Source organism: Lampetra planeri, unplaced genomic scaffold (assembly GCF_965212315.1).
Source record: "Lampetra planeri unplaced genomic scaffold, kcLamPlan1.2.h2 scaffold_487, whole genome shotgun sequence".
Classification (NCBI taxonomy): domain Eukaryota; kingdom Metazoa; phylum Chordata; class Hyperoartia; order Petromyzontiformes; family Petromyzontidae; genus Lampetra; species Lampetra planeri.
The window spans coordinates 8,984-32,228 of record NW_027615310.1 but is presented as its reverse complement, the minus strand read 5'-3'; the positions used below and the strand labels follow the sequence as shown (position 1 = coordinate 32,228).

General features: G+C 45.7%; 3 protein-coding genes and 1 pseudogene across 3 annotated transcripts; 3 read left to right on the top strand and 1 right to left on the bottom strand.

Moving 5' to 3' along the window:
* Positions 1–681: 681 nt before the first annotated feature.
* Positions 682–3,327, bottom strand: LOC144741266 (serine/threonine-protein kinase pim-3-like; annotated as a pseudogene).
* A 2,803-nt stretch (positions 3,328–6,130) lies between these two features.
* On the top strand, positions 6,131–7,580 carry LOC144741263 (kelch repeat and BTB domain-containing protein 13-like). Its single transcript, XM_078623855.1, is given in 2 exon segments — positions 6,131–6,841; positions 6,843–7,580. Coding segments are annotated over 2 exon segments (1,449 nt in total).
* Positions 7,581–12,481: 4,901 nt separating this feature from the next.
* On the top strand, positions 12,482–15,069 carry LOC144741261 (peroxisomal succinyl-coenzyme A thioesterase-like). Its single transcript, XM_078623854.1, is given in 13 exon segments — positions 12,482–12,677; positions 12,752–12,851; positions 12,929–13,119; positions 13,201–13,260; positions 13,263–13,369; positions 13,435–13,476; positions 13,478–13,602; positions 13,894–13,989; positions 14,309–14,387; positions 14,667–14,726; positions 14,728–14,809; positions 14,928–14,954; positions 14,957–15,069. Coding segments are annotated over 13 exon segments (1,278 nt in total).
* A 5,093-nt stretch (positions 15,070–20,162) lies between these two features.
* Positions 20,163–23,026, top strand: LOC144741260 (bile acid-CoA:amino acid N-acyltransferase-like). Its single transcript, XM_078623853.1, is given in 11 exon segments — positions 20,163–20,358; positions 20,445–20,544; positions 20,620–20,810; positions 20,953–21,122; positions 21,191–21,278; positions 21,281–21,309; positions 21,411–21,493; positions 21,815–21,908; positions 21,984–22,088; positions 22,618–22,759; positions 22,896–23,026. Coding segments are annotated over 11 exon segments (1,329 nt in total).
* Positions 23,027–23,245: the final 219 nt, after the last annotated feature.

Sequence of the window (23,245 nt, the reverse complement as noted above, 5' to 3'; positions counted from 1 at the left end):
GGAAAAAGAAGAAGAAAAAAAAAAAGGTTAAATTTTCCAGATTTTTCTGGAATTTTTTTGTTCATGATCAAAGAGTGTGAGACGAAGAAAACATTTATACTTAGCAAAGACTTAATGCCAAGGCTGGAGGCCTGAATAAGTCTGGGGGCCCGTTCCAGTAACTCTGAAATGAGGAGATGTTGGGATTAAACAAACCAGTGGCTTTCGCTAAACCGGCTTTCTGGGACGGGCCCCTGGTCGTACAGCAGAGAGTGAGCTGCTGGGTGTCAACACAGCAGAGTGGGCGAGGTTGGATTCGGGGGCTGGAAAGTTGTTGGTGAGGAATGAAAAAGACCTTGTAGTGACAGCTGCGCTAAATAAACCGTTAAATGTTTTAAGCGTTAGTGACAGCCTACCGTGTTCAGCAATGATGAATACATTTTGGGATAAAGAACAGCTCAGGTATACGTCATAGAAAAGCAAATGTGAGCAGAAAAGCAGCTGTCTGAAGCAGTTGTAAGCTGTCATGGTGAATGCTGTGACACACTAGACAACAAGGAAAACAATGGCACTGACCACATCCTCAACTGTGACTCACTTTGTCTGCAGAAAACACAAAGCGACTAAACAATCGCCAACAGTCCAAGGACAGACTCCACCTCAGAGCAGCTGTCAATCAAGTCCATGCACGCTCTGGACCAATCAGAGATTCTTCTGGCTGGAAGACTCCTCATCTGTGATGGCTTGGAGCGTGATGCTGTCGTCAGCTGTCTGCTGGCTATCGCTGCCGGTTACCCAGGGGTGGAGGAGGATCTGCTCCAGGGTCGGCCGCTCGCAACGGCTGCAGGCTCAGGCACCAACCAATCAGCTGCTGGCATTCTGTGACAGACACGGTGAGACCTTTCAGATGCTGATTCAAAGCCGGGAAAACCACGCTAACCTCCGTGCTTGTGCTCATTTGCTCTCCTGCTGGAGGGTGACACGCCAACTTACCCGTGGAGATGTGGCGTCTGAAGCAGACCTGTCCTTTCAGGATCTCCTCGTCCTGTTCAAAAGGGGATGTCCCCCACAGACCATGTCATACAGCAGCACACCGAGTGACCAGACGGTGGCTGAGCGGACCCGTGGTACTGACGGAGCTGGATCCACTCTGGAGGGCTGTACACGCGAGTACCTGGAGGGCGGGAGCATCAGACGTTACGGATGGAAATTGAACCGAGCAAACGCTGACTGATTCCGCCTCCCAAAACAGTTCTCACATTACCGTCCTACTCACCATCAAAATCCGTGTAGGCGCCGTCTTTGAGGAAGGCACCTGAGCCGAAGTCGATGAGCTTGATCTGGCCGGTCCGGAGGTCCACCAGCAGGTTCTCGTCCTTGATGTCACGGTGGACGACCCCACAGGTGTAGCAGTGACGCACCGCCTCTAACACCTGCTGGAAGAAGCCGCGTGCTGACGCCTCGTCCAGCGCGCCGCGCTCTGTGATGTAATCAAACAGGTCCTGCCCCGACTCCGGGCGCTCCATCACCATGAGCCAGCCGTCTGCCTGCTCCCACCAGTCCAACAGGCGCACCACGCCGCCAAATGCCTCGCCGACTTTCTTCAGGAGAACAATTTCCAGGGGAACCACTGCGCCACCCTATCAGGGCACCAAGGCAATACGAAATAAATCAGAAATCAGTTAGATGACGTTAGAAATATACAGTATGTTAAGGTGGCAGGAAGGCAAAGCTCACCAGAGAGCCCCACTCGGTCACCCTGTCCCTGCACACATGCTTCACAGCCACCTGCAAGAACAGAGTTCACACCACTGACACACTAATTTATGCAAAAGACATGTTAAACACACATAAAAAATATACACATAGCAGCATAGGCATAGCATTTAAACATTCTAAGAATATTTAACAGAAGCTTGTTCGTTTACTGCATTTCATTGTGTTTTGGCAATGACTAACATGTATTATAGCAAGAATATACATATATATTTGGACAATTTTGAGTATTAACGTGAAAAATGTAATCATTTCTCGTCTCTAAAAAGCAAAACAGCATCGATTTTTCTTCAACAAAAGCAGGGGTCAGAACTTCAGACACCATGCTTTCTTTGTGAAAACAAAAGATCAGGCTGGGTAACGGTCCTTCGTAAAGATGGCCATCAGAGAACAACACAGGGAGGAAGAGCGATAGACTGGCTCTTCAAAATAAAAGCTGCTTTCACGTTGGCTGCAATAGCGAGACTGGACTATTTTTCGAACTTAAAATGCTAACTGAAGATATATACGCACGAACTACATGAAGAAATGCGAGAAAGCAGTACATTTTAGTGAAACCCTTCCGTCACACGTTAAACACGTCCATACATAATAAACAATACTTTAAACATTTAAGCTAACGTGGAAAATGACTTTCCAACAATGCATGGTAACAACCCACAAAGAGCTTCCATGAGTTTAGCAACATTCCGTGTTGATTGTAAAGTTCATATTCTGTAGCGGCTCACAACGGAAGTGCCGCTGCCTGTTTGTAAGCAGCTTGACGAATGCAGCCACGTGCTGCGACCAAAACAAAGCGGCTCTCACCGGCAGTCCGTCGGACAGGCGAACCGCCGAGTACACGGTACCGAACCCTCCGCTGCCCAGCACGGAGTCCAGTCGGTAGAGCTTCTCCAACGGCTGCTTGTCCGCTTTAGCTTCGGAGCAACGGGGAAACACAGAAAAAAACAATTTGACATTCGAAACCCCATCGTCTATCTGTACCCTCGTTTTATTGTTCTTACCGGCTTTCGACCTTAATCATTAAAACACAATTACAAACTTTGAAACTACTCCATTTGTAGAATACACACAATAAAAGCGTCACCGAACGACCTCCTTAACCGTTTTTAAATATGGTGGTCGGTTTTTTGAAAACAATTATTATTGAAGATGCATACAGTGACGTTTAAAATGGCCCCAGTCGCTGAGAACGTTAAAAAACACTCATATAATCCCCTTTTCGCCCAAATGAAGACTTTACGCTGTAATTGGCTGGTTCAAATGCGTTATTTTTAGCATTAGCAGAAACCGTCTAACTGACAACGTCGGCCGTTACATAACGATGATCCAAAGTCGCTAATTTGCTCGTATATTAGTGTTTTAACGTGTCGTTTTGACGTAGATCAGCAATGCGGTGATTTTAAATGGACGGCGTTGTGCTTTCGGGGAGTCGCCGAGGTTCGGTAACGTAAGGTAACCGGGTCACGGTGGACAACCGACCGGCATGTTGTCGTTACCTTGCTGCAGCTTCGCCGGGAGATCCACGCTGGATGTTATGGTGGTCAAGGAGCCCAGTTTGGAAAGCAGCATGACCGTAACCTGCGGGGGAGAATACACGAAAAGACGCGTGGAGCGAATACTCGGAATCCTCGACGCCTTTTACGGGCGAAAAGAGACGAAAACGCGATGGAAATCCGTCGCTCGCCCGGCCATTTTCAAAGGGTTAATCCACAGTCAGAGGAGCGCGCCAATCTGCTGCCACGCGCTTCGTCTTCCGCCGTTTAAAGCCAATGTTTACAAATGGAGAAGGGATGAATCCATCCGCGGGACCATCAAATAACACAAACGTCTTCACAGACAACGCGCCGTACGTCGATGAGCACCGGTGTTCTCAGTGGCATCGATTACAGGTAACTTGGAGTTAATAATAAGAACGTGTCGATCGTGACAATTTTGAGAAAGTAGTCGGACTAGTTTGAATTGTGGAGGGAACGCGCAAGGATCCAACGAAGACAATTTTCGTTGGTGATGCGGCTTATTCCTGAGCGACACATAACTACGTGTTTTGACAAATACACATTGGAATATCAGGGAAGTTGTATTAATTTGGAAATGTAAATTTGTAAGTGTAATCCCCATTTGTCACGTTTTTCCCTTTTACAATTTACACATCCATAGATTAACTGTAGGTTATATTTAAATCCAGTTATTTACCACAACACAAACCTCTTAACTATATTGGAAAATTGTATTTATTTTTCATTAATTAATTAACTTTTCTTTCTTTCTTTCTTACTTACATACTTACATCTTTTTACATAAAACATAAAACAATATAGAATTAAGTTATTCAGATTCAGAATCTGTGTTTGACAACATTTTCTTCAGGAAATGTAGCTTCGGTTTGTGCTTTCCTTCTTCTGTCACCTCACAGGCTGTTAAAGGGGCTGTTTTGCATTCAGCAGCCTCAGGTTATGTAAGACAGTGTGGTGTGCTGTTACACCAGCCTGCACAATGAATGAGATACACTCTGTGAATAATCAGATGCATGAATATGGATTTATTCTGGCAACAAGAGTCAACACAGAGTCATAGCAGGATGACACACTGAGTCACTGCTGAGTCACCAGACTGACTCAGCTCCAGACCAATAGCACACTGAAAATAAGCAGTACACACACACACACACACACACACACATTCAAAGTCCATTTAAAGCTGGGGCCGAGTGGGGCCGAGTTTGTGAATAAGACAAATACACACTTGTGGAGAAAATAATAGGACCTATTTTGATTTCTGAAGCGGCTGATGGGTCTATACATTTTCATAGTCACTGGTTCTTTAGTTCAAGAACCGGTTTTGGATGACGGACAAGATGTGAACCCAGGGTAGAATTTTACACGATGGTGAACAATGTTAATGTTTTAATCATCCAATTCCACATTCGCTATATGTAAAAGAAAACCAACTTTTCTCCATTCCTTAGTTACATTTTTATTTTTCAGCCCCCACCAACATAGCTACATGCTAAATTTTCTCTTGTGTTTGAAGGACAGGACAGCTAACCTACAGTAGCTGTGTCAGAAAAGATAAAATAGACATTGTTTTTGGTGAAGTTTACTCGTGGTTTTATTTATTACAGATGTTGGTTGTGCATGCATGACCTCCAGTGTCATAACTGAACTCTTCTGGAATGAGATGGTGTCCCATTGATGTTTTTAAGCTTATTTTCTTACTTTAAATAGTTGTTGAGTAGCTGTTTCCTGTATGTCCGCTTGTGCAAAGCACATTGCTGTGTGTTTAGAAACAGCTGGAGCCGTAGGATTGTTTTGACTGAGGAGGGCGCAGCCGGGTCACATGACCAGCGGTATTATGTCTGCCCCTCTGAGTCCATATCTAGGTCAGCCCTTCCTTCGCCCCCTGTAAGGGAATGTGAAGACACCGAAAACAGGTTTAAAGACATAAAGAGACGCTGTTGTTCTCTGGAATCAAACATCTGCAGACAGTTTGAGCTCACATCCATTTAGGGAAACTTGGATGTACTGCGCCCCCTATAGGTAAAACCAACAAGCGTGTAAGCACAGTGTTGAAGGTCATGCGACACATTCCAAAACACACACATAGAGCAAAAAGGAAAACACAGACTAAGTGGAAACACATTCTTAAATGGAAAATGTGAGCTCAAATCAATCAGTAAATAGCGTTTTGTGGGGAGCACGCAGCCACAGTTGTACTTCTATTCAAGTTGCTGAAAACAAAGTACTAACATCTTAAGTTTGAAAGAAAAAAAAATCAGTAATGTCTTGGTGACAACCCACATTTTCCCCAGAGCAGCTGTCAATCATGATGTTGTTCATAGCATCAAACAAACAAATTAACTGAAAAATGAACATTTTTATCATTCATCAGTGTGATAGCAACTTTCACCAATGACACAGATAAATCCCTCTTTGGGAAGAATTTTTTTGTCTCGTTTTTTTTTTACAGCCATCAGGGGGTGACGAAGAACTTTTGGAGTCCTTTTTTTTTTTTTTTTACAGTTTCTTGTCATTTGCCACCATCCCTCACATGTTGAATAACACTTCCCTGGTGGGATATGTGCAGGTCCGGTAATATTTCCCACCTTTGGAGGTTGGAACATTGTTGAGTTTGTCCCCTTTGCATCAGCGGCAGATATCCTATCACTGTTCACCGCCAATGTGACTCCGTTCATTTGTTCTTGCCTATGTTTAGCTGCGTCTATTTTAAAACCTGTGAGGAAAAAAACAAAAACAAAAACGGTGCCTCCCTGAAAAGCGTGGACGTGTCGAATCAGTTCTCCGACGACGTCCATGTGGAACACGTTTCAACCTCTCGTGTCATTTTCAGTGTGTCACTGATCACTTTTGGGGAAATGCCACTGCACGGCAGCGAATCAGAGGACGGCGACAGCTGCGTAGACCCAGACGGTGGAGGGTATCTGCCATGTTCGGCCTCTGGTCTCGGCTCGGAGAGATTAACTGTTGTGGTCGAGCACACGTCCTTCACTGAGGAGAAGATGGTCCTCGTTCGGGGTTGTGAGTATTTCCAAGCGTTGTATCGCTCTGGGATGAGAGAGTGTCGTCAGCAGGAAATCCACCTCAGGGGTCTGCCTGCTCGGGGCTTCTGTCTCGTCTTGGAGGTTTTGCGAGGTGAGGTGCCCGTCTTGGATGGTGACATCATTGTTGAGGCCATTCAGTGCGCTGCTTTCCTACAGGTTTCACCGCTCACCAAGTATCTCATCGACCGGATCGACTCAGACAACTGCTTGCTCATGTTTCACACTGCTGCCACCTTTGGCCTCTGGGACCTTTACCACGCTGCTGCGCTCTTTGTCCGAAACATGTACGCCGACCTGGAGGTGGAGGTAAGGAAAAACCTACCGTCGGAGTTGATATCCTTCGTGGAGTCTTTGACCCCGAGTGTTTTCATGGCCGTGGGGGCTCACGTGACCTGTGACGTCCACGAGACTGTTCATGCCGCGTCCAGGACCGTCTGCTACCTGGACGAGACCGGGAACCACTGGAAAACACTCACGGATCTCCCGCTGGACGCCAGCACCTTGATGGCCGGTGTGACCGTTTTAGGACAACAAGCTCTACATCGTCGGCGGCGTTTGCGGTGTCCAGAAGCAGGTCGTGGACTCTTGCTTCTGCTACAGCGTCGAGAACAACAGCTGGAGCAAGATGGCAGGTCCATCCCAGCCGCGCTTCAATCTCAGCCTGGTGGGTTTAGACAGTCGCCTTTATGCCATCGGAGGAGAGTGTGAGCGGACAGTGATGTCATCGGTGGAGACGTATCACCTGGACTCTGGCAGGTGGACGTTTGCCGCTCACCTGCCTCGGCCGGCCGCAGGAGCGGCGTGCACCAAAGCAATGGGCCGGTTGTTTGTGTGTCTGTGGAGGCCGATGGAGACCACGGAGATCTACGAGTACGTCTTGGGTAAAGACCAATGGCGGCTCGTCACCAGCCTCATCAGGCACCAGAGCTACGGCCACTGTCTGGTCGGCCACAGAGACGACCTGTACGTTATGAGGAACGGGCCGTCAGACGACTTCCTGAGATGCAGGATGGACTGTTACAATCTGGGTACTGGCCAGTGGACGTCTCTCCCGGGTCACTACGCCAACAGCAAAGGTTCTCTGTTCACGGCGGTGGTCAGAGGTGACTCTGTGTTCACGCTCAACAGGACCATGACTCTGGAGTACACTGTCGATGGTAGAACGTGGAAACCCCGACGGCAGATGAAGGGTTTCCCAAGAAGTGGCTCTGTGTGGACGTTTCTGCTGCAGCTGCCAGAATGCATTAAAGACAGGGACAGATGATTGAGGATGATGAAGTGAACCTATATCAGGTGAATCTATGCGTATGTATTAATTTATCTATGTAAAATACCATATTACTATAAGTACCATCACTGTTTTATAGAATGTCTATGTCTGAATGTCTCAATCTTATTAATTTTATAATAATATCATTGACATTAAATGTATTTAATATCTGTCAATATACTTTGTCTACACTAGAATGTTACTTTGACTTATTAATATTGGTTTTAACACTTAAAAATGAGTGTTACACGTTACATTAAATGTGTTTCTGTGAAAAATTTGTCGCCAAAAAAACTGCACTTTGAATTAAAAAAAAAAAAAACTTTTGAAAGTAATTAAAAATGTCTTGTAATATCTGCTAAGAACTTGGGTTATCCGCTAAGAACTTGGGTTGGGTTTTGGAATTTCCAGGTGTATCGTGTGTCACCTTGTCTTCATATCATGTTTTTGCACAAATGATGCAGGTGCAGGCGAGGTGTTACACGTTGTCAATTCTTTATGAAAGACCTATTTGCCTCATTTAGGCACGCTGGCAGACACCCACACATCCCTCCGCCTTCAGAAACCTTAAAAAAACAGCTAGACAAACTCCAGTGTCCATCTTCACACAGAGATTTTGTTTCTTCCTTTTCCTATTGGCACTCAGTGATGACGGTGATGATGATGATGATGGTGTTAGTGGCAGGCAGAGCTGAGCAAGACGGACATCTGGGCAGGACGCCACCAGCAGGAGGCGATGCCAAATCTGACCAGGAGGCCGGGTCAGGACAGGACAGAGATTTCGGTGAGGAAGCCAGGAACCGCAGTGGGCAGTGATTGGTGGACATTTATCGAGTTGTCAGTGTTTGGCTGCATTTCTGTGTGCTCTGCACATTCACTTTTAGGTCATTTCTCTCCATAAACAAGACCCTGTTTTGTAAGACTCAACATCAGAGTAACATGTCAATCTTGAGCAAAACACAGTTAAAAGATTGAAAACATGACGCTTCCACTTCAGCAGCATTGAACAGGTTTGTTGTAATTATAATGTCTGTAACATTACGGCGCTGCTGTACTTCAATTTACGACATGTGTTATCTTTCAACAATCAATTAGTACATAAACAATGTCAACATTTCTAACAATCATTCTTTGTTACCCAAGATGACAAATACAATTGACATGTTCTGTCTAAAATCATGCAAAATAATTGGATAAGCTTCAGTTCCATTAGTTACTGACTTAACCACACAAACAATAATATCAACTACCACTCAGATAAAGACTTTCGATAAACAACAGGGGATTCAACTTCATGTGTTGTCATGTGTTGTTATGTTATGTTTGCGCCTCTTGGCGCTGAGAGACATCACATGTTCACCATCAAACAAGTTCAGAGACTTTCCATGGCAACAGATGACAAGTGCAAACAAACAACGGACAGAGCTTTGTGACTGAAGACGAACTGGAAACAGGAAATCCGGTTTTGGTTCGGACCAGGGGAAGGTCACCAAGGTGACGGCGTCGATATTTGCATACGGTGTGTTTGTGTCCCAAGTGCAAGTGCAGGCAAAGTGGGTCAGTGTGTAAAAACACTCATACACCCACACTGTGTGAGACGTTACGGATGCTATGATGTCAACAGCTTCTCTCTAGATTGTTGTCCATAAAATGAATCACTTAAAATATCGCTTGTTCATTTGAAATTAATACAAAAATAGAAAATATTATCATGCGAAATATTAAATAAAACATAGATAATTTGTAGTTTTAATCAAATTAGTCAAATCTAAGTCAACAGAAACAACCCCAGCACTCATCAGCTTACAAAGCCATTTCCAAATGTTATTTGTTCAATCATATATTTGCAGCTTTGTGTCTTGGCATCACTTCTCTTTCTTTATGTGACCCCGTATGATTCCTGTCGTTTACATTTTGTCTCATCTCATTAACTTCGTGTGACATACAATTTTTTTTTTTTTTACTCAATTGCAATGATAATAAAGGTTGTTCTCTGATTTGTCAATGTACATGTTGTACATGTAGATTTTCACAGAAGGAAACTGGAATAAAACTTCAAATGTACACAAGACTTGGGCCATGTATGTTGATCAATTCAAACTGATTTAAATTCAAACCTTGATCGTTTCCTGATAGAAAAATCATCGGTCCGCATCATTTGTGTCTCAGTTGTGAACTCAAAACCTTAACATCACCCCCAACTGCTGGTCGAATAACCACCAGACAATGATGTGTGACTCCCATGAATTTGAAATGCATGAATATATTTTAAAGTGGTGGAGTGTTTCAGTCTGCTTCCCCTTTACTGGTGTGATTGTGTCTGTTGTAAAGTCAGCGTTGACGAAAGCCGGAGGAGTGGCGAGGAGGTGTGGCCCGAGACATTTCTCACCAGGATGGAGACAGCTGACCTTTGACCCTTTAACTCAACTCAGTATGTTTTTCACATTGAGTTGTTATTAGCATTGTTAGCCTTGCAGCGTCAGAGGGGCTGGTGGGAGCTGCAGGTCATTCATCATCATGTTCTGCTTGGTGAAATAAATCTGCATAATTTTCTGAGACAATGAGCACATCTATCACTGAGGAGCTGCGGAGGCAGATTACAGAGCAAACACACTTTATTTTGTCGCTTTCCACCGGTGGGTTAGCAAAGAGGACACTACCCAGAGTTTCTGTGGGTTGTCATAGAATTGGTTGCTCTTTGACAGAGTTCTTGAACTTTGTTTCTTGTCTCTATTCGTTCAGCCTCCAGTCTTTATGCTAGGCTAAGTGAGGCGAAGCTAGGCGAGACAATGGCAGCCTCTGGCTAACCTACTAGCAGGCAGATGGATGTTTTGGTGTGGACTGACAACCAGGCAAAGACACTTTGTAGTTGTGCACTCACCCGGGGAAAAACAACACCCCCAACCACTCTGTTAACTTCCAGGGGTCAAAGGTCAAGGGGCGAGTGGGGTCACTGGGGACAAGCTTCATTTACATCATTTTAGATTCAGGTAGTGATACATCTATCATCCATGCTGACTTATGTTAGAGTCAGTGCTCCGGTTTCTACTCTTTTCCTGCCAATGACAAGATTCCAGATCATTTCATTGTATTACAATAAATTGAGAATAACATATTTTAAACCCCCAGTAGTTTGTTTTATTAGGTTTGGTCATTTTTCTTAAAGTAACTCATCCACGTAATATCTACAGTAATTTCTAACTTTAGATGAACTCAATTAATTGCCAGGTGAGACATCATAAATGTATTATTATTTTTTAAAAGTACACGGCTACGTTACGTTTCTCCAGTGACTTTGTTTTAGCAGCACCCCTAGAATATATCCAACTCCTTAAAGTCGAATACACAATTTATTTGCGCCTCTAAAATGTGACAATCGATGTGAGACAAAGAAGTTTCACAGAAAAACATATATTTCTTATAAAATATTCCGAACCCGCTCGGAACTAAAGTACGGGCCGTCACTTGTCCCACGACGGACACATTTATCGTTGCATCCGGTCATCTTCCCCCTTTTCAGCCTGATATGACACATAATATGGCGGAACTTCGATCAGAAAGCGCGAAGAGAGTAAATGGGCAGAGAGCATGTGTGCAGATGGTCTGAAGTGTCGAGGAGGCTTGAGAAAGGTGGAATGTGTCGGTCCCGTCGGAGAAAATCTCAGTCCGTGGAATGATTCGGTGAGTCGATGGCGCCATCTTGTGTGTGGAAGTCCTGTTGCTGTGACCGAACTGAGGCTCCATAGGAAAGTTGAACTTCAGACTGCGAGACAAAACTAATCAGTCGGTCGTTTTGCTGTCGACGGGCGTGTAAGTGTTACTTGTAACCTATATTTTTTATATTTTTAATTATATTTTAATTATATTTATTTCTCGTATACAGCACGAATCCCACCGTATCACTACAAACCGCTCCGAGTTCTACTGACAGTCAGTCAACAGTAAGTGGAACAAACACGTTTACTTTACACGTGACTTTTACTTTTACCTGTTACTCTGTTTGCATTGGTTGTAACACTACCTGGTCAAATCATCCATTCCTCGAGATCTGTTGGATACTGTGGCTATTACAGCAAATAACAATGAATTATGGTGGAATTATATTCAGAAGTCACCTTAAACTACAACCCAACGCATATCATCAATGAAACATCTGACTGGACTTTACCCAGTAAAGCTGTAAAGTTCAGTTGTATAGAACACATATAACCTCAAACTGCTTTATGCAATAGCTTCAGGATTTTCCTTTTACATCTATATATGTAAATGGTGTGTACCTATGCCTACATGTTTAAATAAGACTGAGGATAATGTAAACCTGATTAGGTCCAAAACAAATGATTATTTTTATTGTCGACTAAACTATTCATTTTTTTTTGATTAGTCACGATTATCTTCTTTATTTTTAAGTACCCTCATTTGTACTGTTGTTCTGCTTAACTTGCTTAAATCATCACACCTGTGAAAGCTACCCTGTTGTAGAGTTCGCTCATCTGACTGATTTTCCATCTGACGTATGACACGTATTAAGTCCTTGCATCATAGGCTGGTGGTTAAAAATATCTACGAGGTATCAACCTTATTTGTGAACTTCTCTGCGGTATGTGATGATCCAGCGGCTCATCCAGCGGGTGTTTTGCCGTTGAGGGTGTTAAGGTGTCATGGAAGGAGTCTGAATGTTTCACTGGTTTATTTTCTGTGAAAAGTGAAATTTTCTGTGAAAACTTTGGAAACTTTGGGCTGGAGTTTTCAAACCTCTTCATCTGTTTATTCCGCCATTATTAGTGTGTTCTTCTTCTCTGCTTCCTTGCGGGATACAAACAATGGCTGCAGCCCTGTTCTGCCTGTACTTTCCATTCACGGCGGTCTGTCAGTATCTGTGTATGCAGGTCAGAATGGACAGGAGCCAGTGTTGTGTCAAGCTGTCCGTCCAGCCATCCAGAGCACTCGTGGATGAGGAGATAGTCATCCTGGTCCAGAACGCCCCCCCTAGTTCCCAGCTCACAATCCATGCCCTCCACCTCTGTGATGATGGCCACAAATGGGAGGCGTTCGCCCACTACGATGCTGACATCACCGGGACTGTGAACGGTACATGGTTCAGAGTATAAAATGGACAAATTCAAGAAAGCGGACGCGATAGCGGTCGCCTTTGCTCTTCACAGTGTCCGAGGACGCCAGTCTGGGTGGGACGTATTCAGGGGTGGAACCGATGGGGCTGCTGTGGAGCCTCAGACCAGTTCCAGGCAGCAAACCTGGCCTGAGGTGGGCCAACGTGGCTAGAGCTGTCGGATCCACACCTGACTCAATTACCGAGCTGACTCTCCGCCGTCATCCACCAGGCTGAGAAAGATGAAAGTCCTGACTCCAATGGTGGTTACGATCTCGGTGCACCAGGGTCACCGAACCGAGGGCCTTTTGGATACGACACCCCTGGCCAGTCGGTTGGTGGAGCGCTGGTACATGGCGCCTGGCGTTTGCAGGATCCCAGTGACGGAGAACGGACTGTCTGCGACGCTCTTCCTGCCCCCAGGTAGGACCAGAGCTTTGGGCTATTATCATTAATATTATTATTAAGTGCACTACCATCTCTCACTCCTTGACCCGTGTGAAGGACCTGGACCCTTCCCGGCCGTCCTGGACCTTTGGGGCGGCGGGGGCATGTTGGTGGAGTACGTGCTGCGCTGCTGGCCGCGCACGGCTTCGCCTCCATGGCCATCGACTATGTCACCCCTAAAATCACCGTGGAAACGGGGAAGATGGTGGATGTGGAGTACTTTGAGGTGAGTGTGGCGGTGACGTTCCACACCCCCACGACGTTTACTCCGCCCCACGTGTTCCATGGCAGGCGGCCATCAGAGTCCTCCAGCAGCACCCTCGGGTTTCACGGCAGCCGTCTCGCCATGATCGGCCTCTCCTTCGGCGCCAGCGTCACGCTCAAGCTGGCCGCTTACTCTGAAGCAATAAAGGTCAGACGGCTGAACATCATGAACATCATCATCACTGATGAATTTTTGTGCTGGGTGCTGGTGTTTGGTTTGTGTGTGATGACGACTGTTCCTTGCTGCTGTGTACCTAGCATGAATGCTCTCTGCCCCCCTCAGCTCAGCTGTGCAGTCTCCATCAGTGGAAAGCCACGTGCAGCCGGTTGGCGGATGTCTGGAAGAAATATTAAATTTCTTTAATCAGTAAGTAGATGCCCCCCCCCACACACACACACACCTCCTCTGTGTGTTTGAACTGTATGGGGAAAACTAACAACTAACAACATTTTTACATTTCACAATTTTTACATTTTATTCATCAGAAATGCTGAGAAGACTCGTGTCAATGAGGAGAACCAGCTGATCTGGCGCGATCTGCTGTTGCCCATCCCCACCGACCCGGCCTTCAAAGTCGATGTCAGTTTCTTTCTTTTTTTCTTATTTATCTTATTCTAATTTTTATTTATGCTCGTCTTTCCGTCTCCTGTAAATGCTGCGTATCTCGGCAACAATCTGTCTCAGTACCATGAAGCCCGGCTCAGTTGATTCCCGTGTGATGATTTCTCTCAATCTTCCAGTAGGTGGCGCTGAACTGCTCCAAAGCTCCAAGCACATATACTCACGTCACTCAGTCATCAGTGCTCACAGTGTCGCCGGATTTGTTTTTTTAAAGTTTCTGTATGACCCACAAGTAGAAATGTGTCAGTCTGCTGCGTCCGTTTGGGTTTCGAGCAGATGGGGCCGACTCCGGTGTCCTGTGTTGGTGGTGGTTGGGGAGGACGATCAGAACTGGCCCGCCCACGAGTCGGCACAAGACGTAAGACCCGGCAACACCCTGACAATCCAATACGGTGGTGGAGGAAAACTAGAAAACCTGTCATCATTCCACAGCTCCATGAAACAACTCCAGCTTCATGATATTAGAAGTTGTAAACATCTTTGGTACGGATAAGTGAGGTGGAGAGGTTCATACTGGTGTTTTTATTCGAGTTTTGTTCAAACACTGTGAAAACTCAGTTAAAAATACTTAAAGCTAAGGTGCAATTTAATTAAAAATTGAAGAAACGGTAAAAAACATCTGTCACTCACATTCCAGATGAAGGAGATGATGGAGCGAGCGGGAAACAGCCACCTGCTGACCATCCTGTCGTATCCAAAACGCCGGTCACCTGATCGAACCTCCGTACATGCCGCACAGCAGAGCCAGCACTTTCAGGGCGGGCAGATTCCGTGAAGTGGGTAAGTTCTCGTTCAGAGCGGGGAACGACTGGCACAGACATCGCCACCTGGTGCTCGCCACTGAGCCGCATGAGCTCCGCAAATGACTGGAACGTCTGCTGTTATTTGGTGTTTGCAGTAACGGCTCTGTGGGGTGGGGAACGGCCGGGCATTCCCACGCTCAGGAAGACGCATGGAAGAAAACGCTGGCCTTCTTACGGCAGCATCTGTACGGCGCCGAGGCAGTGACCTCGGCAAACACCAGTGATTTACGATTGTAGCGTCTGGGCAGCTCAGATGACCACATGTATACGGGTTTAACCCTTTAACACCCACGGTATCACCGGCGTAACTGGGGAGTACCGTCAGAAAACGTCCAACGGTTACTGAAAGTTGCACTCGGTTAGGGGAAAGAGAAAACGTCATTACGGGAAAGAGAAAACGTCATTACGGTAACCTCCATTCGCTCTGTCGCTGGAAGCCAGCGAATCATTACCGTAATGACAGCAAATTGGCTCTGAAGAGCAACTTTGCAACTCCTTTCTCACACCGGGTAGAGGAACCGAGTGCAAGGTCTTTACAGGAACCGTACTCCAAAGAATGCTGGCGCGAATGTCTCAAGGGTTAACATGCATTTACAATTTGAGTTCTTGTTCTGTTTCTACTAAACACTGAGCTGTTTCTGTACTTGTAACTGAAATAATAATAAGAAATCCAAAAGTTCTGAGCGCATTTTAATGAAATGTTCAGGAAACGCTGATGATTGGACCTGGAACCATCTGGATTCAAGGATTCTTTCAGCATATGTGCATCTAAAAAGTCACACACACCAGTAGTAGCTCCTTGAAGAATGGATCGGTGAAGGGCAGGTGCCCGAAACGTCACCAGGAACTTCTTCAAGGAGCCACTAAGGTGTGTGGACATCTTATCTTCTGTCAACCAGCTTTACATTCTGGGATGTAAGTACTGTTTTTTTCATAAATGGTCAGATTCTTGGCAAAAAATTCAGCTGTCATCAGACGTCAAGTCAGTGATGTTGGTTAATGTTTATCCAGAGGTTGGTGTCCTTCCCCCTCTGGACCCAACACTGAAGAACGGTCTGGGAGGAGGTTTCCTCTCAGCGAATAAAACACAAAGTTGAGCTGAAGTGTTTTATTCTCCTGTAAAAGAATTCAGCTGGCGGACATCAAAACCAAAGGCAGCAATCAGTGAGTTCTGCTTCATTCTGCTGGTGTTTTTAGGTTTGTTTGACTCTTTTTCTGACATTGTTTTCTTCTAAATTAATCACTTGAGCAACTGAAATCAGATGGAACCTATGGAACTATAAATAAAATTCTAATCAGATGATATGGCTTTTTTTTCGGTCATAGGCTGATCATAGTTATTTCACCACTGTTGTCACTTTTTATTCTACAGCTGATTTATGTACCAACAAAACTCTGAGCCAAGATGGCGGCTCATGCCAATACAGCTCTTTGTTTCACATTTATTAAAGGATTCAGGCATACTGTGTTTTTGTAAGTTCCGCTTTTTTCTCCGGACTCTACATTACGTGTTTAGAATCGCTTTGTCTGACTGTGTCCTACATTTTAAGTCACTCCTATTTCTTAAGAAGAGAGATCTTTTGTTGGCACAGACGTTTGCTCCAAAAAGGTCAATGACTGACACGTCACAATAAATTTAATCTGGAAGTTTGGTTTAATCTTTAATCTGGAAGTTAAATACGTATATAAAGTAAATTTTGAAAAATCTGTTTTAAATTAACTTGTTTTCAGTTCAGTTCACTTTGGATTTAATTGTCCCTTTCCGACGCACCTGCCTGAGATATAGATTTTTGCTGGTCCTAAAAGAGAAACACCAAAAGCAGTAGTTTGGTTTTAGAGTATAACTGCAGCGGATTTTACAGGTTAGATTTGAACAAATGTACAAAACATTTACAATGAAATCTCTACTTCGCTTCAGTGTGCAAAAAAGGAACCTAGGTGTTTTCGTCCAGCTCGCTCTCTGACTGCAGACACATGTTGAGGTCCTGGTGGTACTGCAGGTAACAGTTCCTGTCTGGCTGCAGACACAGGCCCACGTCGCAGTCCTCACACTGCCAGGCAGTGCAGCGCTTGCAGAGTTTGCAGCGCCGCCCGTCCGCCGCTGGCTCTCAGAGCTTTGCTCTGCCTGTTGCTTGTGGGGATGGGCAGGTGCTTGTCCCCCGGGGTCTTCTGGAAGCCATTTTTGTGGGAGACTCCGAGGAGGAGTGCGGCGAGCTCCTCCTGGAACCGCTGACGGGTCATGGGCTTAAGCTGCAGGCTGGCACATCGATCCTTGTGGAGCACGAAGGAGTTTGTCACGGCGATGTCTACCAGATGATGGAAAACAGCGGTGGTCCATCTCCTGGTTTTCCGGTGCACCGAATTTGACCCGATCGTCTGGTCGGAGGTGTCCACGCATCCCATGTGCTTGTTGTACTCTGTAACGGTGGTGGGCCTGGGGATGGAGATCCACTGGCGCGCCCCGTCGCCCGTCCTCTGCCAGCGATGCACCGTGTCCCCGCTGTACACCGGGTGGACGGTGGAGCACACGGAGACTTCTCTGGAATCCATCCACTTCACGAACAGAAGATCGCCATCCCCCTGATCCAGCGGACGCTGCCCCGCGGGGAGCTTTTGGTCAGTGCGTTTTCCTGCGTGGTGGGGACGCCCACTCGGCCCTGCCTGTACGTCCCACACGCTCCAAATCCCTGCTGTCTCAGGTGTCTGAAGAGGACGGGGCTGGTGTAACAGCTGTCTGTGTAGATGACATACCCAGACCCCAGGTAGTCTTTGTTGACCAATCCGGTGACAATATCAAAACAAAGCCCTTTCCCTGACGCCATCCTGGACTTGGCCGCGTGGAGCCTGAAATCGACGGTGTAGCCGTTGGTGTCAGCGAGCACGAAAAACCTCAGCCCCCACTTGGCAACCATCCGTTGGCTGATGGTCAGGTGTCGTCGTGGGTGGTAGATGTCTTTGCACTTTCTGCATATCATGTCGATGAAGGGTCGAAGGCGCTCCGAATCCCCTCTGCCGCCGTTCTCGTCGGCCTCTGGGTCACTCATATGCAGATTAGATAAAATGGCCATGAACTGGTCTCGGCGCATGACGGTGGCAGGGAACGGCACGCTGAAAATGGTTCCCTTCCGCCAAAAGTCACTAATCCTCGGCAGCTGCAGGACGGACATGTACAGCAACAGGCCGGTGAACTTTTTCATTTCCTCTGGAGTCACTTCCGTCCAGATGAACTTTCTCCCTTTCTTCAGATTATTGGCTGCATTCTTGTTTGTGCTTTCGCAGAGGAGTTTGAAAACTGCAGCGTCAAAGAAGTTTGAGAAGATTTCCCCTGGTGGTGGGTTTCCACATCCAGAGGGGGTTGGACACCAGGGGTGCGTTTTGGGTGGAAGTTCAGTGGTTTAGGGATACCATCATCGGGCTCTGCCTCAGTCCTCCATCTTGGACGATGTGGTGAGCGGCTTCGGTCTCTGACAGCATCACCGGGACCCCCGGCCTCCCAACTGTTTCTCCCTTTATGGCCCCACGTGTGGCTTCTGTGTCCCCCTGTTGTCTCACTTGAGGAGGGCTGCTCCTCATCACGACAGAAACTGGAAGTGGAGGAGAAAAACTTTCAGCTGGTCACACACAAACTACAGGTGCATCCGAATACATTAAATATCGTCCAAAGCTTTACCAGCAATTCCAAAAGCAAAACACATCTTTATATATAGTCGTCACACACAGTCGGATGTATTTCAAGTGATTTTCTTTTTGATGATTATAATTTACAGCTAATGAAAAGCCAAAATTCTGTATCTCACAAAATGATAATCATCAAAATGAAAACAAATAATCCCTTAAATATATCCGTCTGTGTTGAATCTATATATAAAAAGGAGTGTTTCACTTTTTGATACATTTGTACATTTAGGTACAATAAGATATTAGATAGATACCAAGCTATTGTAAAATCAACATGATTTACAGGAGGAAAAAAACAGTGCAAACCATGGAACACTGTGCAAACGTGTAAAAATGCTTCGATGGCAGTGTACGTTCAAGATTGCTGTCAATCAAACATGGAGTTCCGCCTTCTCCACAGTTCCTCCAATCGCATGCAGCAGCCCAGCGTCCAGACCCGCCCCACCGTTCGTTGAATCCTATACAAGTTGGGCTCACCCGGAAGTGACGTGTGTTCCACATTTATCCAATGAGCGCAAAGCTAGTAGGGAAAAAAAGCTAGTCTGTGCCGGTTCCACGCAGTGGCACTGAAGCTGCTTCAACAGGTTCTAATGCTGCGGACCGGCGATAAACAGCCGTTTCTGAACGTAGTAGCCACAGCCTTGAACGCGTTCCACAACATGTTTAGTACTTGAAATGTGAATACGACAGTACACGTTCGAACAAGCAGAGCTTTCCTCGTCCCGGAAGCACGACGTAGCAACGTAAACAAAGTAAAAAAAAACTAGACTGAGAGACCTCCATTCATCCGGTCTCACCTTTCTTCACAAGAAGTTGCTCCTTCAGCTGCTCCTTCGGTGTCAAATCCATCACTAAACCTCAGTGGTGGTTTTACCACCCGGGGGGGGCCGTATTCCAGACATTTTCGGAAGAAAACTACTGCTCTCTGCTCCGTTTCTCCACTGTGCGATTCTCACGGAGGCGCCAGTGATGTACCGTAATATATTCTCGTTGCCCGTAAGGCGCAACCTGCCATCATTCAGAAAGCGTTGGATTTCTTCCCCCTATTGCACAAACCGTTGCCAATTACGGTAATGCAAGGTGAGTGAGTAACATGAGATAAAACCGGAGGCGCGTGTAAAAAAGATGCACATTACTTCATTCACCACATTTGCTAGTCAGGAACACAACACGGTACAAATTAGCACATCTTATTAACAGAATAAATAATGAAAAAAGTAATCATATAAACAGTATGGTGTGCAACAAAACTGTAGTGAGTAGTAGAAATGTGTGAAGTGGAAAATATTTAGAGTTCAACCGATTGATTGCCTTTCAGACGCAGTTATTTGTACCTTACAGTTTAATACCTTACACATGTGGATGGACTTGATGTGAGTAGAACAAAACTTAACTCAAAGATAGAACTATTTATTTTTTGTCAGTTACTTTTTTGAGAAAAAATCTCAAAAAAGGATCAAAGATTTCACAGAAAACCAAACTTGGAAGGTAAAGATAGACGCAAAAAAACTGTTTTAGTTAGAGGATGAATCATTGTTTATCTGAACCACCAACAAGTTTGGCCGCTGAAATCTGATTAGTCCTGTTTCTTCTTTTCCTTTAGGCCGAATAAACACTCAAGTGGTACAACAGCCTTGTCTGCGGTGGACAGGATGGACGGGAAGCTGTGTGGCGTGAAGCTGTCAGTCCAGCCTTCCAGAGGACTAGTGGATGAGACATTTGTTGTGCTGGTTGAAAACGCCCCCCCTGGTTCAGAGCTCACCGTCCACGCCCTCCACCAGTGTGAAGACGGACACAGCTGGGAGGCGTTCGCTCACTACGTCGTCGATGTCAGCGGGACGGTGAACGGTATGTATGTATGACCTGGAAAGGAACATTTCATTCGTAGTTAAGTTTGCAGATGCTAATCGATTATTGTTCCGACTCTTCAACAGTGTCGGAGCAGCCCAGCCTCGGTGGGACATACTCTGGCGTGGACGCCATGGGTCTGTTGTGGAGCCTCAGACCAGTTCCAGGGAGCAAACCTGGATCCAGGTAGACCAACCAGATTCAAGCTTGTCAAAGGGCACAGATCCCAACAGATTGAGCATCTGTGTAATCCTTCCTCAGGTTGAGAAAGATGGACGTCCAGACTCCCATGGAGGTTCGGATCTCGGTGTATGCGGGTCACCCAACCCAGGGCTTTGTTGAGCAGGTGCCACTGGCCTGTGTGTTGGTGGAGCGCTGGTACATGGCGCCCGGTGTTCAGAGGGTCCCCATCACACAACACGGACTCTCCGCAACCCTCTTCCTTCCCTTGGGTACGACCTGATGATCAGTTCTTTCACTCTACATTAGGAAAAGGTGGAACCTTTGCGGTTGATGCCCCCTGATGGCTGAGGGAGAGAAAGTGTTCAGGCTGGTTATGACTCGTCTCCATTTACTATTTGAATCCCGCTGAAGGACCTGGACCTTTTCCGGGCATCTTGGACCTGATGGGTGGTGTAGGAGGGATAATGGAGTACCGTGCGGCGCTGCTGGCCTCTCGTGGTTTTGCCTCTCTGGCCCTTGAATACCTGCCGAATAAGACCAGTCAGGAAACAGCGGAGTTGGTGGACATGGAGTACTTTGAGGTAGGTTGGGGCTCAGTAACTGATTAAAGTTTGGTAGTAAGTGGAGGCTGCTTGTCCCCTTCATACAGAATGCCTTCAGAGTCCTGCAGCAGCATCCTCAGGTCCTCGGCAGCAGGATCGCCATGTTCGGCCTCTGCTTGGGCGCCGCCATCACTCTAAATTGGCTGTTTACTCCAAAGTTGTAAATGTATGACATCCACAACGGGTATTGAAGATATCGTTTTATGATTTAAAAATAGACAAAGCAGTCTGTTTGCTTCCATATTTAAAGTGTGTGTGGTCCCTCAGCCTCGATGTCTGGTGTGTGTCAGCGGGTCTCATGTGCAGCCCGTGGAAGGATTTTTAACGGAATTTGGCACCTACATTTCAAGGTTAGTTCATCATTTCATCTCTCTCACACAACACACCTCCATACACTCCAAACGCACACACTGGTCCTGGTTTACACACATGCAATTAAAGTTGCTGACGTAAGGTAATAAATGAATTGTAGTAATTATTATTATTATTAATTTGTATTAATGTCAAATTAACGCAATTAAATACAAATATAAATTATATATAAAAATGATAATAATAATAATATTTATAATTATTATTATTATTATTATTATTATTATAACAAGGGACCTGTTGTCACTGCTAATCGCACCAAGACATCACAATGTGCTTCGACTGACTTCTGACGTCAGACGTGCTGCCAAACGCCGTTACACTCAGGAGAACCAGGTGATCTACCGTGACATGCTGCTGCCCATCCCGACTGACCCTGCGTTCAAAGTGGACGTAAGTGTTTTGCGGATGAAAAAGAAAGAGCAACATGTATTAATTATTCAATTCAGATTGTTCCGGCGATGACAGCTGCTGCTGTTTGTCTCCGGTCGGGTGGGACGTCTCCAGTGTCCTCTGTTGGCGGTTGTAGGGGAGGACGATCAGAACTGGCCCACCGTTGAGTCGGCACAGGACGTGAGTTGACTAGAACAGCACTCGGAGAGCTCAGACCTCCTCCAGTCAGCTCATTTCCATCCAGTATTATCGTCTACATTCATTTGATCTGGAATAAATTCATTAATCATCAAAACATGACTCTATCACTAATAGACAAATAGTTATTAAAAAAAATCATTAGACACCTTGTTACACAAATCATAACCTCTGAGTTCTATTTTTTATTTAAATGATAACCAATCCACTGTGCCTGGGTGGGATCAAACCCCCGACCTTTGTTAACAGACACACCCACTAACCACTTGTCCACAGAGACAGTCCACTGCTGCTATTGTGGAGTTCTAGACACAGATGTTGAAAATGAGGAAGAATCCTTCAACAGATTCCTGGATCCAGAAGGTTCTAGAACACCACCAACATTTAATATTTAATCTTCTGGTCCTGGTCCATTGGCGACATTTACTCAACATTTCATTCAAAACAAAACAAAACTTTTTTAGATATTTTGCTAATTGTTTTGAACCCCCCCCCCCCCCCCCCCCCCCAGATGAAGCAGATGATGGAGCGGGCGGGGAACAACCACCTGCTGACAATCCTGTCGTACCCAAACTCCGGCCATCTGATAGAGCCTCCCTATATGCCACACACCCGGACCAGCACCTTCCGAACAATCCTGAGCAAGGATGTTGGTAAGCGAACACTCACCCCTGAACACCCATGTATCAGGTATCACACTCATTTTGTTTTTGACTGTATGACTAATGACTATAACAGTCAAAGTCAATTATTGTGTCTTTGTCCTAATTTCTCCAAACATGTCACCAGCCATCGCTCTGTGGGGTGGGGAGGTGGCGTCACACGCCCGCGCGCAGGAAGACGCCTGGAGGAAGTCGCTGGCCTTCCTGAGGGAGAATCTGTACGACTGCCCCGCTGCCACCGTCAAATCACAGCTGTAACTGACAAATGTAAATGTCAGGGGGCTTTGATGGCATCTGTGAGCGGCAGTTTATGAAAGACATAAAACATGATTTATTCTGATATTTCAAGGTCTCACGTCCCCTCCACTTTTCTTTTGCTGTGGATGATTTTAATGTGTTTGATGTAACTGTACACTGTGGGAGAATATAACACATATTAATATTAATAATAATACTTACATTCTGTTGATTCATTTA